The sequence below is a fragment of the Salmo salar genome, chromosome ssa19 (assembly GCF_905237065.1).
Source record: "Salmo salar chromosome ssa19, Ssal_v3.1, whole genome shotgun sequence".
In the NCBI taxonomy this organism is placed as follows: Eukaryota; Metazoa; Chordata; class Actinopteri; order Salmoniformes; family Salmonidae; genus Salmo; species Salmo salar.
This window is the reverse complement of record NC_059460.1, coordinates 7,491,943-7,511,431: the sequence shown is the minus strand read 5'-3', so window position 1 is coordinate 7,511,431 and position 19,489 is coordinate 7,491,943. Positions and strand designations below refer to the sequence as shown.

Sequence of the window (19,489 nt, the reverse complement as noted above, 5' to 3'; positions counted from 1 at the left end):
TTTCCTGTTCTGTATTTAATTCTTGCCTTTCCTCCCATTGCCTGCCTACCTGCTAGTTGCAAGTGAGTGCAATATCTTATGATTTAATAGAAGTTGTTGGATATTGTTTGAAACGCCCAAGTGAATTCGAAGAATGTAAAATTACACCACAGTACCATCAATTGTGAAAACTCTATGTATTTGAAAAAAAGCTATTTTAATTACCTTTGATGGCGTGGGGAAAAGTCAAGAAAAGTGTGTATATTTTTGGGCTGGTTGACGTAACTGCGCCTGTAATCCTAGTCAAGGGATTGAGAAAGCAGAATGTGGTTAGTACAATATACCCTGCTCTGTTTATCTGACACCCACAGCCAGTGCTAAGATGTTATTAGGGGGAATTAGTAGTACAGTATAACAACAAATGGATTAGACTCTTGGTGTATCTCTTCTAGCACAAGCAGACTATGCCCCATTTTTCTACGATAATGGGCCCTACAGTAGCAACGGAAACCTGGCACTCTTCAGTCTGTCAGAGGATACTCCTGTCGGTAAGACCTGACCCTAACCCCCCAAAAAAATTGCCAAATAACCTGAAATCAACTCTATATATGGTTTGATGTTACTAACATGGTAATTTAGCAAAAAATAAGTAATACATGCTCACATGCCGCTATCAATTCCATTGATTGTTAGCCCGTCTTGACTAAAGTTAGATGACGTTTGCAATGGCTGTTTAAATAAAATCAAGCCATGGATTTCAGTTTCTCCTGGCCCATAGGCTACTTTCAAGGCGAAGAACAGGGCAATAAATTAACTTCTTGGTCAACCAGTCACTGGCGGGTAGATTTAAAAAATATTTTTTTGCAGGGACAATTACACCAACAAAACACAAAAAAACAGATGAGCATGCTTTGTTATGTTTCTAAAACAATACATGTATTACTAGTAAGAAGAAACTAATGTGGTATATTGAATAATATGTATTTTTTATGACATGAGTCATTTAACCAAAATATCACAGATGAGACAAACATTTTCACCTGCTCCTTTAAGGGCGGGAGGTTACCATGATAGTGTGACTTGAGTCATGTTTGTGCCTGTGAGATTGAGTCTGATTAGTAGAAGCGTTGTCTTCTCTTCCCTAGCAGTTGAAACTCAAACATAGAAAAACAACCTAGCTTGTGAAGAAAGCAGTCTCACTTCAGTAGACTCTCATTTCAAGTTAATTAGACCACATTTTAGGCCTGTGCGCAGAGTGTCTAAAAATGTATCTTTGACGTGGCTCTTCCTGTGCTCACAGCCCCCAGCTAGACAGTGTTACAGCATGAGGTGGGATAGACTATATAGGATTCGTAGTTCTGAGATTCTGTGCTATTTATTTACCAGCTATGAAACAAAATGGCAGAAATACTTTGAAAACAGCTACTGGAGCATTTACTCTACTATAAATGAGATCATACTTGACTATTTGTATTCACAAATTGAAACAGGTGGCTTTTTCGTGTCTTTCTTTTACAAAATAACCTGTTGTAGGTAGGGGGCAGTATTTGCACGGCCGGATAAAAAACGTACCCGATTTAATCTGGTTATTACTACTGCCCAGAAACTAGAATATGCATATAATTATTGGCTTTGGATAGAAAACACCCTAAAGTTTCTAAAACTGTTTGAATGGTGTCTGTGAGTATAACAGAACTCATATGGCAGGCAAAAACCTGAGAAGATTCCTTACAGGAAGTGACCAGTCTGACAAGTTCTTATTCTTCTTGGCTCTCTTTATTTGAAAACTGAGGATCTTTGCTGTAACGTGACACTTCCTATGGCTCCCATAGGCTCTAAGAAGGCGGGAAAAAGCTGAATGATGTAATTCTAGCCACTGGCTGAAAAACATTAGCGCTTTTGGTAAGTGCTCTATCAGAGGACAATGGGACGGAGGCGCGTGCACGAGTCGACCCCATGTTTTTATTTTCTCTCTCTTTGAACCTAAACACGCTTTCCCGGTCGGAATATTATCGCTTTTTTACGAGAAAAATGGCATAAAAATTGATTTTAAACAGCGGTTGACATGCTTCGAAGTACGGTAATGGAATATTTTGACATTTTTTGTCACGAAATGCGTTGTGCGTGTCACCCTTCTTTACCATTCGGATAGTATCTTGAACGCACGAACAAAACAGAGGATATTTGGATATAACTATGGATTATTTTGAACCAAACCAACATTTGTTATTGAAGTAGAAGTCCTGGGAGTGCATTCTGACGAAGAACAGCAAAGGTAATAACATTTTTCTTATAGTAAATCTGACTTTGGTCAGGGCTAAACTTGGTGGGTGTCTAAATAGCTAGCCCTGTGATGCCGGGCTATCTACTTAGAATATTGCAAAATGTGCTTTCACCAAAAAGCTATTTTAAAATCGGACATAGCGAGTGCATAGAGGAGTTCTGTATCTATAATTCTTAAAATAATTGTTATGTTTTTTGTGAACGTTTATCGTGAGTAATTTAGTAAATTCACCGGAAGTTTGCTTTCACCAAGTTTGCTAGTTCTGAACGTCACATGCTAATGTAAAAAGCTGTTTTTTGATATAAATATGAACTTGATTGAACAAAACATGCATGTATTGTATAACATAATGTCCTAGGGTTGTCATCTGATGAAGATCATCAAAGGTTAGTGCTGCATTTAGCTGTGGTTTGGGTTTATGTGACATTATATGCTAGCTTGAAAAATGGGTGTCTGATTATTTCTGGCTGGGTACTCTGCTGACATAATCTAATGTTTTGCTTTCGTTGTAAAGCCTTTTTGAAATCGGACAGTGTGGTTAGATTAACTAGAGTCTTGTCTTTAAAATGGTGTAAAATAGTCATATGTTTGAGAAATTGAAGTAATAGCATTTCAAAGGTATTTGAATAATGCGCCACGGGATTCAACTGGCTGTTGAGTAGGTGGGACGATTTCGTCCCGCCGACCCTAGAGAGGATAACTATGAATTAACAGACTTATTTTCAATTAACTGGCAACATATAACATTACAATAAGGTATAGGACTCATGGGATTATGAGGAACAATAGCAGGTATATTTCGCTCCAGCAGCTGGCATATTCTGTCCTTTCACAATTCACCTGTGGGAACATGGCAGCTCTCAACATTCGGCAACAAAAAGAGTTTGCCACTACTATCCGAGAGATTGTTTGTGAGAAAATTACCTCTGACCTCGACTTGCAATTAAAACTCTTGCACTGTTAATTTCTAAAGTTCATACCTAATCAACTAAAGTGTAACATTTGGAGACAGTGGGAAATCAATCTTCTAAAAAAATCACTCTAAACTTATGTGGCGGATGAATCAGAATGTATACCTTTGGACTCTGGTGTTGGAAGCCTGACTTCTTCCCTTAGCTAGGGCTCAGTCACTTGGGGCCCAGAGAGGGGAGAGGTCAGGCTTGTCTATCACATGTCCCTGGTGCTATGCAGAATATCAGAAAGGGAAGAGGACAGAATGGGACATTGTCTTCATATGTGAATGTGTCTTTACCTATTCTTAACCTGTTATGGATAGGGGGCAGTATTTTCACGGCCGGATAAAAAACGTACCCGATTTAATCTGATTATTACTCCTGCCCAGAAACTAGAATATGCATATAATTATTAGCTTTGGATAGAAAACACTCCAAAGTTTCTAAAACTGTTTGAATGGTGTCTGTGAGTATAACAGAACTCATTTGGCAGGCCAAAACCTGAGAAGATTCTGTACAGGAAGTACCCTGCCTGACCATTTCTTGATCTTCTTGATTATCTCTATCCAAAACAGGGGATCTCTGCTGTTACGTGACACTTCCTACGGCTCCCATGGGCTCTCAGAAGGCGGCAAAAAGCTGAATCGTGGCTTTGCAGGCCCTGGCTGAAAAACATTAGCGCGTTTGGATAGTGGCCGGTCAGAGTACTATGAGACTGAGGCTCGTGAACGAGTCGACTCCATGTTTACTTTCTCTCTCTTTGAACGAAAACCACCACTCCCGGTCGGAATATTATCGCTTTTTTACGAGAAAAATGGCATAAAATGTTATTTTAAACAGCGGTTGACATGCTTCGAAGTACGGTAATGGAATATTTAGAATTTTTTTGTCACGAAACGCGTCGGGCGCGTAACCCTTCGTCACCCTTGGATAGTGTCTTGAACGCACGAACAAAACGCCGCTATTTGGATATAACTATGGATTATTTTGAACCAAACCAACAGTTGTTATTGAAGTAGAAGTCCTGGGAGTGCATTCTGACGAAGAACACTAAAGGTAATCAAACTTTCCTAATACTAAATCGCAGTTTGGTCAGTGCTAAACTTGGTGGGTGTCAAAATAGCTAGCTGTGATGGCTGGGCTATCTACTCAGAATATTGCAAAATGTGCTTTCACCGAAAAGCTATTTTAAAATCGGACACCTCGATTGCACAAAGGAGTTCTGTATCTATAATTCTTAAAATAATTGTTATGTATTTTGTCAACGTTTATCATGAGTAATTTAGTAAATTCACCGGAAGTTTGCTAGTTTGCTAGTATGCTAGTTCTGAACGTCACATGCTAATGTAAAAAGCTGGTTTTTGGATAGAAATATGAACTTGATTGAACAAAACATGCATGTATTGTATAACATAATGTCCTAAGATTGTCATCTGATGGTAGATCATCAAAGGTTAGTGCTGCATTTAGCTGTGATTTGGGTTTATGTGACATTCTATGCTAGCTTGAAAAATGGGTGTCTGATTATTTCTGGCTGGTTACTCTGCTGACATAATCTAATGTTTTGCTTTCGCTGTAAAGCCTTTTTGAAATAGGACAGTGTGGTTAGATAAAGGAGAGTCTTGTCTTTAAAATGGTGTAAAATAGTCATATGTTTGAAAAATTGAAGTTTTGGTTTTTTTGAGTAATTTGTAATTCGCGCCACGCCCATCATTGGATATTGGAGCAGGTGTTCCGCTAGCGGAATGTCTAGATGTAAGAGGTTAAACAATGTGAAGGGATGGCGTAATTAATGGGGAACCAATTATTTGTCTCCACAATGCCTGTGCGCAAGTCACTCCCCTCAGTGAGCTTGTCCAGGAGTGGGATCAAGAGGGGGTTTACTTGAGATGGGAGTATCTAGAGTTGACAATTGATTTATGCCATTGGATGAGTTGGTGTTGTTGTACTATGAAGTACCAGGAACGAGATTAGAACCTTGTTTTAGGGACCAAACTGAACGATAATTTATAGCGAATGCTATCTGGCTAAGGGATACTCCTTTCTCAAATATAAAGTCCCTTATTGAACTGTTTCTATGATCTGTGGTTCGTCATGTAGGTTGAGAGGGGTGTATCTTGGCTCTAAAAGATATTTGTACTTTTGTGTTGACACTTTCAATGGTTCATTAGAGAGTGCGCATCATTGAAAGTCAAGTGCATCATTGAAAGTCAAGTGCTTTTGCAAAGCTCTTAATTATTAAAGATGTAGTTTAATTATAACTCTGACTGGTGTGTGCAGTTTGTAACTCTCATTTGGTAATGCAGAAATTAGCCACCACACTTATTCCTGTAAATTTAATGTGAGGGTCACAGGACTTGAAACTTCCTTCATGAGCAATCTTTTCTATGAACTGTTTGGGCAGGAGAAGCTGGGTCCCATGCCACTGATAAACATTGCGCACTGCACGGGTCCTCTCTGGAATGGATGTCGTGCATGATTATACAAATCCACAGTTTTGATGTCAAACACCAAATTGTTCACCTCGCAAAGGAATCGGGGCATATGTGGAGAAGAGGATCAGAATCTACCCAGATCTGAATGCCGAACTGCTGAACAGAGGGCAACCTACAACGAGGTGAGATCCCAGCTACGCAAGCTAAACCTGAGATCCCGGCAAAACTCATCTTGACCTTACGAAATACAACACACGTTTTCCACTGCCAAGGATGCAGTGGAATTCTTCGAAAAGCACATCAAGCCCAACACAAAAGGGGATGAGCCAACAGATCTAGCCTAACCCCAATTTGACTGTCTCAATATTCAGGTATGCTATCCACCCACAATCATGCAGCCTAGCCTATGGCTGTGATGCTACCCTCACCATAAGACAATGATGAGGACACATTTACATTTACGTCATTTAGCAGACGCTCTTATCCAGAGCAACTTACAAATTGGTGCATTCACCTTATGATATCCAGTGGAACAACCACTTTACAATATTACATCTATATATATTTTTTTTGGGGGGGGGTTAGAAGGATTACTATATCCTATCCCAGGTATTCCTTAAAGAAGTGGGGTTTCAGGTGTCTACGGAAGGTGGTGATTGACTCCGCTGTCCTGGCGTCGTGAGGGAGCTTGTTCCACCATTGGGGTGCCAGGGCAGCAAACAGTTTTGACTGGGCTGAGCGGGAACTGTGCTTCCTCAGAGGTAGGGGGGCCAGCAGGCCAGAGGTGGATGAACGCAGTGCCCTTGTTTGGGTGTAGGGCCTGATCAGAGCCTGAAGGTACGGAGGTGCCGTTCCCCTCACTGCTCCGTAGGCAAGCACCATGGTCTTGTAGCAGATGCGAGCTTCAACTGGAAGCCAGTGGAGTGTGCGGAGGAGCGGGGTGACGTGAGAGAACTTGGGAAGGTTGAACACCAGACGGGCTGCAGCGTTCTGGATGAGTTGTAGGGGTTTAATGGCACAGGCAGGGAGCCCGCCAACAGGGAGTTGCAGTAATCCAGACGGGAGATGACAAGTGCCTGGATTAGGACCTGCGCCGCTTCCTGTGTAAGGCAGGGTCGTACTCTGCAAATGTTGTATAGCATGAACCTACAGGATCGGGTCACCGCCTTGATGTTAGCGGAGAACGACAGGGTGTTGTCCAGGGTCACGCCGAGGCTCTTAGCACTCTGGGAGGAGGACACAATGGAGTTGTCCACCGTGATGGCGAGATCATGGAAAGGGCAGTCCTTCCCCGGGAGGAAGAGCAGCTCCGTCTTGCCGAGGTTCAGCTTGAGGTGGTGATCCGTCATCCACACTGATATGTCTGATCCAAGAGTGAGCCGCGCCGGAGATACCAAACTCGGAGAGGGTGGAGAGGAGGATCTGATGGTTCACAGTATCAAAGGCAGCAGATAGGTCTAGAAGGATGAGAGCAGAGGAGAGAGAGTTAGCTTTAGCAGTGCGGAGAGCCTCCGTGACACAGAGAAGAGCAGTCTCAGTTGAATGACCAGCCTTGAAACCTGACTGATTTGGATCGAGAAGGTCATTCTGAGAGAGATAGGCCTACGTATAGGCCTATAGGCCTCTGCGGTACATCCATAGGCCTATAGCCTATCACGAAAAGAGTTGGGAATAATTTAAAATCCTAACATTATTGTACAGCCTGTAAAAGTCCTTTACATTTCACTTGTCATAACCATGTCATAATATGTCATAACAGCTCACATAACTTGTCATAACATGGTCATCACACTGTCATGACCCATATAGAGTGCATTCAGATAATATTCAGACCCCTTCACTTTTTTGATATTTTGTTACGTTACAACGTTACATAAATCAGTTTTGTTTTATGTTTTTCTACCATGAATAATATGCAGTAGGCTATGTATTGTATAATGGCACAATCATCATTGTAATGCATAGGCTCATAAGCCTATGCATATGCTATAGTATGCGTATGGGTGTTTTGAAGTAATCATCACCTTAGAAAGTTATCCATATTGTTGTGTTTGGAGTTGAAACAACATCCACAATGACCATGTTTTAAACTCAGTTTCAAACTCTAAAATTGCTGAAATATCCCCCCCCCTCATCAATCTACACACTATACACCATAATGAAGAAGCAAAAACAGGTTTTTATAAATTTTTGCAAATTTATAAAAAAACTGAAAATATCTGAAATATGACATTTACATACAACGCCTTGCAAAGGTATTCATCCCCCTATTTTGTTGCATTACAATCTTTTAATTTAAGTTGATTTTTATTTGGATTTCATGTAACGGACATACACAAAATAGTGCAATCGGTGAAGTGAAATAAAAAAGATTCATTGTTAAAAAAAAAAAAAAGAAAAGTGGTGCATGCATATGTATTCACAAACTTTGCTATGAAGACACTAAATAAGATCTGGTGCAACCAATTAGCTTCAGTAGTCACATAATTAGTTAAATAAAGTCCACCTCTGTGCAATCTAAGTGTCACATGATCTGTCACATGATCTCAGTGTATATATACACACCTGTTCTGAAAGGCCCCAGAGTCTGTAACACCACTAAGCAATGGGCACCACCAAGCAAGCGGCACCATGAAGACAAAGGAGCTCTCCAAACAGGTCAGGGGCAAAGTTGTGGAGAAGTACAGATCAGGGTTGGGTTATAAAAAAATATCTGAAACCTTGAACATCCCACGGAGCACCATTAAATCCATTATTAAAAAAATGGAAAGAAAATGGCACCACAACAAATCTGCCAAGAGAGGGCCGCCCACCAAAACTCAAGGACCAGGCAAGGAGGTCATTAATCAGAGAGGCAACAAAGAGACCAAAGATAACCCTGAAGGAGCTGCAAAGCTCCACAGTGAAGATTGGAGAATCTGTCCATAGGACCACTTTAAGCCGTACACTCCATAGAGCTGGGCTTTACGGAAGAGTGGCCAGAAAAAAGCCATTGCTTAAAGAAAAAAAATAAGCAAACACATTTGGTGTTCACCAAAAGGCATGTGTGAGACTCCCCAAACATACGGAAGAAGGTACTCTGGTCAGATGAGACTAAAATTGAGCTTTTTGGCCATCAAGGAAAACGCTCTGTCTGGTGTAAACCAAACACCTCTCATCACTCTGAGAACACCATCCACACAGTGAAGCATGGTGGTGGCAGCATCATGCTGTGGGGATGTTTTTCATCGGCAGGGACTGGGAAACTGGTCAGAATTGAAGGAATGATGGCTGGCGCTAAATACATGGAAATTCTTGAGGGAAACCTGTTTGTCTTCCAGCGATTTGAGACTGGGATGGAGGTTCACCTTCCAGCAGGACATTAACCCTAAGCATACTGCTAAAGCAACACTCAAGTGGTTTAACTTCTTATGGGTCACGCTAGTGTCCCACCGACAGCTTCCGCTGAAATTGCAGAGCGCCAAATTCAAATTAAATTACTGTAAATATTTAACTTTCATGAAATCACAAGTGCAATACATCAAAATAAGGCTTAACTTGTTGTTAATCCAGCCGCCATGTCAGATTTTAACGGCGAAAGCAAACCATGCGACTATCTGAGGACTGCGCTCAGTACACAAAACATTACAAACAGTTAGCAGCCAAGTAGATTAGTCACGAAAGTCAGAAATAGCAATAAAATGAATCACTTACCTTTGATGATCTTCATATGGTTGCACTCACAAGACTCCATGTTACACAATAAATGTTTGTTTTGTTCGATAAAGTTCCTCTTTATATCCAAAAACCTCCATTTTGTTGGCGCGTTTTGTTCAGTAATGCAATGGCTCAAATGCGGTCACAAGAGGCAGACGTAAAGGTATCCGTAAAGTTCATAGAAACATGTCAAACAATGTTTATAATCAATCCCCAGGTTGTTTTTAGCCTAAATAATCGACAATATTTCAACCGGACAATAGCGTCGTCAGTATAAAACGAAAGGCGCGCTCTCGGGATTGTGCACCAAACAGGTTGGGGAATTTCCACTGGCCTCTCATTGAACTGCTCATTCTCCCTAATTTTTCAGAATAAAGGCCTGAAACAATGTCTAAAGAATGTTCACAGCTAGTGGAAGCCATAGGGAACGGAATCTGGGTCCTATCCCTTTGAAAGGTGGATAGGCTTTCAATTGAAAAACACCAATTTCAAAATAATAGCACTTCCTGGATGGATTTTCCTCAGATTTTCGCCTGCCATTTCAGTTCTGTTATACTCACAGACATCATTTTTATTTCACAGTTTTGAAACTTTAGAGTGTTTTCTATCCAAATCTACCAATTATATGCATATCCTAGCTTCTGGGCCTGAGTAGCAGGCAGTTTACATTGGGCATGCTTTTCATCCAAAATTCCGAATGCTGCCCCCATCCCAAAAAAGTTAAGGGGAAACATTTAAATGTATTGGAATGACCTAGTCAAAGCCCAGACCTTAATCCAATTGAGAATCTGTGGCATGACTTAAAGATGGCTGTACACCAGCAGAACCCATCTAACTTGAAGGAGCTGGAGCAGTTTTGCCTTGAAGAATGGGCAAAAATCCCAGTGTCTAGATGTGCCAATCTTATAGAGACATAACCCAAGAGACTTGCAGCTGTAATTGCTGCAAAAGGTGGCTCTACAAAGTATTGACTTTGTGAGGTGAATAGTTATGCACGCTCAAGTTTTCCGTTTTTTGGTCTTATTACTTGTTTGTTTTACAAAAAATATATATTTTACATCTTCAAAGTGGTAGGCATGTGGTGTAAATCAAATGATACAAACCCCCCCCAAAAAATATATTTTAATTCCAGGTTGTAAGGCAATAAAATAGGAAAAATGCCAAGGGGGTGAATACTTTCGCAAGCCACTGTATTGAGAACCCCAGACAAATTATTACTGTTCAGCTGAGGTAACCTCAACCCCACGCTAAATTAGTGTATTAGTTTGACCAGGCGCAAGGAATTTTAATAGCATGCATTTTGAAGCATCTCAATATCCCATTTGCCAGTGTGAACAAACAGCCTAGGACTAGAAAAGTCTCAAGAGAGCATTTTCCACAGCGATTACACCATGCAACCCTCGCTGCTAGCAAATTACCTCAACAAGCACTTCACTTGCATGAGAAGGCAGAGTACTAGCTGCTTCTGCCACCACTACTTTGTGGAGGGGCTTGTTGAGGTGTCTACTTGTGCGAGAAGGCAGAGCTGCTAACCATGCCCTCTTGAAAGTGTCAATGATATGAGTCGCCTTCACATTAGAGCAGAGGTAATATTGTAGTGCAGTGGATTTGCTCACTTGACTCATGGTACTTACTTTGCAAATTTGAATACCGCATGCAGCAAACTTGCTTTTTAATGTTTTAAGACAAATCTAATATAATATTCAGGCAATGGCATGCCATTTCATTGTTATTGATATACCAAGTGATATATGTAAATTAGATATATCAGCACTCTGTTGTCGCAAGTAGAAAGTGTCTGAAATCTGGTTTCCACTTGATAGCACAGCCACAAAGTAAATCTCAAGGAAATGTTAGAATATGTCACTTGTTGTCGTGTGGCCACCTTATGGTTTAATTGAAATTTGCAGTACCTTGTTGATGAATTTGACAATGATTAACTTGGAAAAGTATTAACTTTTTATTGATTAGAGGTGACTGAATTAATATTCAGGATCATTGCAGTTCTTTCAGAGTCCTTCCTCTTGTGTCAGCTGAATGGAAAGGGACAGAAAAAAGCTGTCATCAAGGCAAAGGATGGCTACTTTGAAGAGTCTCAAAATATATTTTTGTTTGTTTAACTTCTCTAGGGCCAGTGGGACGATTTTGTCCCACCTACGTAACAGCCAGTGAAATCCCGTGGCGTGTTATTCAAATACCTTAGAAATGCTATTACTTCAATTTCTCAAACATATGACTATTTTACACCATTTTAAAGACAAGACTCTAGTTAATCTAACCACACTGTCCGATTTCAAAAAGGCTTTACAACGAAAACAAAACATTAGATTATGTCAGCAGAGTACCCAGCCAGAAATAATCAGACACCCATTTTTCAAGCTAGCATATAATGTCACAAAAACCCAGAAGACAGCTAAATGCAGCACTAACCTTTGATGATCTTCATCAGATGACAACCCTAGGACATTATGTTATACAATACATGCATGTTTTGTTCAATCAAGTTCATATTTATATCAAAAACCAGCTTTTTACATTAGCATGTGACGTTCAGAACTAGCATACCCCCCACAAACTTCTGGTGAATTTACAAAAAATTTACTAAATTAATCACGATAAACGTTCACAAAAAGCATAACAATTATTTTAAGAATTATAGATACAGAACTCCTCTATGCACTCGATATGTCCGATTTTAAAATAGCTTTTCGGTGAAAGCACATTTTGCAATATTCTAAGTAGATAGCCCGGCATCACAGGGCTAGCTATTTAGACACCCAGCAAGTTTAGCCTTCACCAAACTCCGATTTACTATTACAAAAGTTTGATTAACTTTGGTGTTCTTCCCAGGACTTCTACTTCAATAACAAATGTTGGTTTGGTCCCAAATAATCCATAGTTATATCCAAACAGCGGCGTTTTGTTCGTGCGTTCAAGACACTATCCGAAAGGGTAAAGAAGGGTGACGAGCACGGCGCATTTCGTGACAAAACATTTCTAAATATTCCATTACCGTACTTCGAAGCATGTCAACCGCTGTTTAAAATCAATTTTTATGACATTTTTCTCGTAAAAAAGCGATAATATTCCGACCGGGAATCTGCGTTTAGGTAAAAAGACGAAAGAAAATAAAGCACGGGGTCGACTCGTGCATGCGCCTAAGCCCATTGTCCTCTGATCGGCCACTTGCCAAAAGCGATAATGTGTTTCAGCCTGGGGCTGCCTCGATATCATTCAGCTTTTTCCCGGGCTCTGAGAGCCTATGGGAGCCGTAGGAAGTGTCACGTTACAGCAAAGATCCTCAGTCTTCAATAAACAGAGACAAGAAGAACAAGATCTTGTCAGAGAGGGCACTTCCTGTAAGGAATCTTCTCAGGTTTTTGCCTGCCATATGAGTTCTGTTATACTCTAAGACACCATTCAAACAGTTTTAGAAACTTTAGGGTGTTTTCTATCCAAAGCCAATAATTATATGCATATTCTAGTTACTGGGCAGGAGTAGTAACCAGATTAAATTGGGTACGTTTTTTATCCGGCCGTGTCAATACTGCCCCCTACCCCCCACAGGTTAACACTTTTTTGGTTACTACATGATTTCATGTGTTATTTCATACTTTTGATGTCTTCACTATTATTCGACAATGTAGGATGAGGACTGCAGATGTGGCCAGGGCAATAAATTGCAATGTCCGTACTGTGAGACGCCTAAGACAGCGCTACATGGAGAAAGGACGGACAGCTGATCATCCTCACAGTGGCAGACCACGTGTAACAACACCTGCACAGGATCAGTACATCCAAACATCACACTTGTGAGACAGGTACAGGATGGCAACAACAACTTCCCGAGTTACACCAGGAATGCACAATCACTCCATCAGTGCTCAAACTGTCCGCAATAGGCTGAGAGAGGCTGGACTGAGGGCTTGTAGGCCTGTTGTAAGGCAGGTCCTCACCAGACATCACTGGCAACAATGTCGCCTATGGGCACAAACACACCGTCGCTGGACCTGACAGGACTGTTAAAAAGTCCTCTTCACTGACGAGTCGCACTTTTGTCTCACCAGGAGTCATGGTCGGATTCGCATTTATCGTCAAAGGAATGGACATTACACCGAGGCCTGTACTCTGGACCGGGATCGATTTGGAGGTGGAGGTCCGTCATGGTCTGGGGCGGTTTGTCACAGCATCATTGGACTGAGCTTGTTGTCATTGCAGGCAATCTCAACACTGTACGTTACAGGGAAGACATCCTCCTCCCTCATGTGGTACCCTGCCTGCAGGCTCATCCTGACATGACCCTCCAGCATGACAATTCCACCAGCCATACTGCTCGTTCTGTGCGGGATTTCCTTCAAGTTTGGAATGTCAGTGTTCTGCTATGGCCAGCGAAGAGCCCGGATCTCAATCTCATTGAGCATGTCTGGGACCTGTTGGATCAGAGGGTGAGGGCTAGGGCCATTCCCCCCAGAAATGTCCGGGAACTTGCAGGTGCCTTGGTGGAAGAGTGAGGTAACATCTCACAGCAAGAACTGGCAAATCTGGTACAGTCCATGAGGAGGAGATGCACTGCAGTACTTAATGCAGCTGGTGGCCACACCAGATACTGACTGTTGCTTTTGATTTTGACCCCCCTTTGTCCAGGGACACATTATTCTATTTCTGTTAGTCACATGTCTGTGGATCTTGCTCAGTTTATGTCTCAGTTGTCGAATCTTGTTATGTTCATACAAATATTTACATATGTTAAGTTTGCTGAAAGTAAACGCAGTTGACAGTGAGAGGACGTTTCTTTTTTGCTGAGTTTATAAGGTCCCACAGTTGACAGTGCAATTCAGAGCAAAAACAAAGCCATGAGGTCAAAGGAATTGTCCGAAAATCTCAGAGACAAGATTGTGTCGAGGCACAGATCTCGGAAAGGGTACCAAAAAATGTCTGCAACATTAAAGGTCCCCAAGAACTTAGTGGCCTCCATCATTCTTAAATGGAAGAAGTTTGGAACCACCAAGACTCTGCCTCGAGCTGGCCGCCTGGCCAAACTGAGGGGCCTTGGTCTGGGAGGTGTTCCTCTGTGGAGATGGGAGAACCTTCCAGAAGGACAACCATCTCTGCAGCACCTCACCATTCAGGCCTTTATGGTAGAGTGGCCAGATGGAAGCCACTCCTCAGTAAAAGACACATGACAGCCTGCTTGGAGTATGCCAAAAGGCACCTCAAGACTCTCAGACCATGAGAGACAAGATTCTCTGGTCTGATGAAACCAAGATTGAACTCTTTGGCCTGTAATGCCAAGCAAAATGTCTGGAGGAAACCTGGCACCATCCCTACGGTGAAACATGTTGGTGGCAGAATCATGGTGTGGGGATGTTTTTCAGTGGCAGGGACTGGAAGACTAGTCAGGATCGAGGCAAAGATGAATGGAGAGACCCTTGATGAAAACCTGCTCCAGAGTGCTCAGGACATCAAACTGGGGTGAAGGTTCACCTTCTAACAAGACAATGACCCTAAGCACACAGCCAACACAACGCAAGAGTGGCTTCGGGACAAGTCTCTGAATGTCCTTGAGTAACCCGGCCAGAGCCCGGACTTGAACCCAATTGTACATCTCTGGAGAGACCTGAAAATAGCTGTGCAGCAACACTCCCCATCTAACCTGACAGAGCTTGAGAGGATCTGCAGAGAAGAATGGGAGAAACTCCCTAAATACAGGTGTACCAAGCTTGTAGCGTAATACCCAAAAGACTCAATGCATTTAATCACTGCCAAAGGTGCTTCAACAAAGTACTGAGTAAAGGGTCTGAATACTTATGTCACTGTGTTATTTCACATTTTAATTTGGAAAAACTAGCAAAAAAACCAAAAAAAACTTATTTCATCATTATGGGGTATTTTTTTTGTAGATTGATAAGGGAAAAAACTATTTAAACAATTTTAAAATAAGGGTGTAGCATAACAAAATGTAGAAAAAGTCAATGGGTCTGAATACTTTCCGAAGGCACTGTATATTAAATACAGTTGAAGTCGGAAGTTTACATACACTTAGGTTGGAGTCATTAAAACTAGTTTTTCAACCACTCCACAAATTTCTTGTTAACAAACTATAATTTGGCAAGTCGGTTAGGACATCTACTTTGTGCACAAGTAATTTTTCCAACAATTGTTTACAGACAGATTTTTTTCACGTATAATTCACTGTATCACAATTCCAGTGGGTCAGATGTTTACATACACTAAGTTGACTGTGCCTTTAAACAGCTTAGAAAATTCCAGAAAATGATGTCATGGCTTTAGAAGCTTGTTGATAGGCTAATCGACATAATTTGAGTCAATTGGAGGCGTACCTGTGGATGTATTTCAAGGCCTACCTTCAAACTCAGTGCCTCTTTGCTTGACATCATGGGAAAATCAAAACAAAATTTGCCAAGACCTCAGAAAACAAATTGTAGACCTCCACAAGTCTGGTTCATCCTTGGGAGCAAGTTCCAAGTGCCTGAAGGTACCACGTTCATCTGTACAAACAATAGTATGCAAGTATAAACACCATGGGACCACGCAGCCGTCATACCGCTCAGTAAGGAGACGCGTTCTGTCTCCTAGAGATGAACGTACTTTGATGCGAAAAGTGCAAATCAATCCCGGAACAACAGCAAAGGACCTTGTGAAGATGCTGGAGGAAGCAGGTACAAAAGTATCTATATCCACAGTAAAACGAGTCCTATATCGACATAACCTGAAAGGCCGCTCAGCAAGGAAAAAGCCACTGTTCCAAAACCGCCATAAAAAAAGTCAGACAATGGTTAGCAACTGCACATGGGGACAAAGATCATACTTTTTGGAGAAATGTCCTCTGGTCTGATGAAACAAAAAATAGAACTGTTTGGCCATAATGACCTCCGTTATGTTTGGAGGAAAAGGGGGGAGGCTTGCAAGCTGAAGAACACCATCCCAACCGTGAAGCACGGGGGTGGCAGCATCATGTTGTGGGGGTGCTTTGCTGCAGGAGGGACTGGTGTACTTCACAAAATAGATAGCATCATTAGAGAGGAAAATTAAGTGGATCTATTGAAGCAACATCTCAAGACAACAGTCAGGAAGTTAAATCTTGGTCACAAATGGGTCTTCCAAATGGACAATGACCCCAAGCATACTTCCAAAGTTGTGGCAAAATGGCTTAAGGACAACAAAGTCAAGGTATTGGAGTAGCCATCAAAGCCCTGACTGCAATCCTATAGAAAATGTGTGGGTAGAACTAAAAAAGCTTGTGCGAGCAAGGAGGTCTACAAACCTGACTCAGTTACACCAGCTCTGTCAGGAGGAATGGGCCAAAATTCACCCAACTTATTTTGTGAAGCTTGTGGAAGACTACCTGAAATGTTTGACCCAAGTTCAACAATTTAAAGGCAATGCTACCAAATACTAATTGAGTGTATGTTAACTTCTGACCCACTGGGAATGTGATGAAATAAATAAAAGCTGAAATAAATCATTCTCTCTACTATTATTCTGACATTTCACATACTTAAAATAAAGTGGTGATCCTAACTGACCTAAGACAGTGAATTGTGAAAAACTGAGTTCATAGGTATTTGGCTAAGGTGAATGTAAACTTCCGACTTCAACTGTACATTGAACAGAAATACTTTCAATCGTTGACACTAGCTGCCTACATTGTAGATCTGCAACATTTTACTATCCGCTGTGCTTCCAGTACAGTACTGAAAATACAGCATGTTGCTGTAGTCAGGTGTTCCAGTAAAATGCTGTAAATGTTTGTTTCAGTAAAGGTCCTGAAAATTTACAGTAATTTACTGGCTTCTGTGCTGCCAGTAATTTACTGTAAAAATTACGGGATTTTTTTTACAGTATGTATGAGTTATTTTGAGGGGGAAAATCCGATGAGATGAGCCAATAACATGCTTTTACTGGGATGACATTGTTGACAATTATTGTTTTAGACTTTTCCCCCAAAAACGGCAGACCTTCCTCCTCTTCCTCCCTGCCAGTGCCTAAGACTTGACTTTATCTACAGAAACAAACCTATCCAATTCCCCAAATGTTTGTCAATTTCTTTTCTAAAACCACAGCTTAGATTGAGCATGTAGCGTGTTGTGAAAATATTATACATTTGCTCCTCAGGTACACAGATCTATGCTCTCAATGGCACCGACCCGGAAGGCCAAGAGGTGAGGTATGGGTTGAGCTTTGAACCCGGTGCCAAAGAATACTTCAGAGTGGAGTCCAAGTCTGGAAACATAACTCTGGTGGAACAACTGGACAGAGAGGTATACCTTACATCAACCTATAGCATATACAGTTTGATTGTTTTCTGATTGGTTCATATAAAATATATTATATATGAGTATAATGTATATAGTCTAGTCTGATGAGCAGCTTTCATTCACATTCAGTGGCCTCAAAGTCTTGAATTTTTTTTTCATATACTACTGTATTTTGAGAGACATTATTTTCTCTGCCACTAAAGATTTTAGATTCTATTGAAGTTCTTGTCAGTATCACAGATGGCCAAAGTAAGGTAAGCATATTCAGTTATGCTTGGTTTAAATACGTAAACCAAATGAAATATAATATAATCAAAATATATATATATATTATAGACACTATGAATTATCTGTCATTCATAAATAATATGTCACTGAATTCCCTGTCTCCTCTCTTGTTGCAGGTTACTGAAAAGGTCACAGTGTTTGTCATGGATGCCAATGATGAACGACCAGTGTTCAAAAACCTGCCTTCCTTTTTGGATGTTCCAGAGGTAAGACATTGTGGCCTTCATATAAAAAGTGATTTAATTTCAGTGTTTTAAAACTTCTTAGGGCTTCCTTTGAAACTGGAGGGCACACGATTCAATTAAATAATCATAAATAATCATAAATATTATGGATTTTAAACATTTATGTACATTTAAGTGTCTTCTATATCGGCTGAAAGCTTACATTCTCATTAATCTAACTGCACTGCCCGATTTACAGAAGCTATTACAGCGAAAACATGCCATGCGGTTGTTTGAGGACTGCACCCCACATCAAAATATTTTTCCACCGGCACAGGTTTCATACATTCACATATAACAATTAAATATTCACTTACTTTTTCAAAATCTTCCTCTGATTTGTCATCCAAAGGGTCCCAGCTATAATATGTAGTGTCGTTTTGTTAGATAAAATCCTTCTTTATATCCCAAAAAGTCTGTTTAGTTGGCGCCATCGATTTGAGTAATCCACTTGTTCAACGTGCAGAGAAAGAAATCTGAAAATCTACCCCTAAACTTTGTTTTAACAAGTCAAAATATGTTTCTATTTACTACTCAGATACCCTAAAATGTAATCAAACTATAATATTTATTTTACGGAAAGAAGTATGTTCAGTAGGAAACCGATTTTAGCAGGTGCGTAATGTCTTCATGGTGCGTGCAAACACAAATTTCCAAGAATGTGTCCTTCTGCTAAAACTGATATTTCTTATTCGTTTTTGAAGTTACAAGCCTGAAATCTTGAACATAGACTGCTGACACCCTGTGGAAGCCATAGGAATTGCATCCATTTTCAATAAGACCTTTCTCTTGCATTTCTAAGAGGATGGTCTCTCCAAAAAAAAAGAAACCGGATGTTTTTTCTTTGGATTTTCTCCTACCATATCTATTGTGTTATATTCTCCTACATTATTCTAACATTTCTACAAACTTCAAAGTGTTTTCTTTCCAATGGTACCAATTATATGCATATCCTGGCTTCAGGGCCTGAGCTACAGGCAGTTTACTTTGGGCACGTCATTCAGACAGGAAGTGGAGAAAAAAGGTTCCTAGCCCTATTAATTAAAATTCAACAGTCGGTATACAATGCTTTCCAAAGTGGAATTTGCACAGCTATACTGTACTGGACATGATGTCCAGGTTTTTGGGTTATACTGTACAGAAAGACAAGATCTCCCTGCTAAAAAAAACTGCATAGATCAGCATAGGCTGGCCAACCGCATATGCTGGTGACTAGTGCTTGTTTTGCTGGTGACGAGCCTTCGCTGTATTTTTGCTGGTGATCAGCTTTCAGTTTGTTTTTGCTGGTGACCAGCATAAAGTCATATTATGCTTGCTTGCAAAGTGATGTTTAATTCCTATTGGAATCCAG

General features: G+C 40.8%; 1 protein-coding gene across 1 annotated transcript in view; it reads left to right on the top strand.

Annotated features, from left to right (window-relative positions):
* The window catches only part of LOC106578368 (cadherin-related family member 1), a 171,823-nt gene that overhangs the window by 306 nt on the left and 152,028 nt on the right, over nt 1-19,489 (top strand). The window contains 5 exon segments of the mRNA XM_045702044.1: nt 57-62; nt 432-527; nt 17,484-17,629; nt 17,830-17,880; nt 18,031-18,120. Coding sequence (XP_045558000.1) covers nt 57-62; nt 432-527; nt 17,484-17,629; nt 17,830-17,880; nt 18,031-18,120 — 389 coding nt within the window.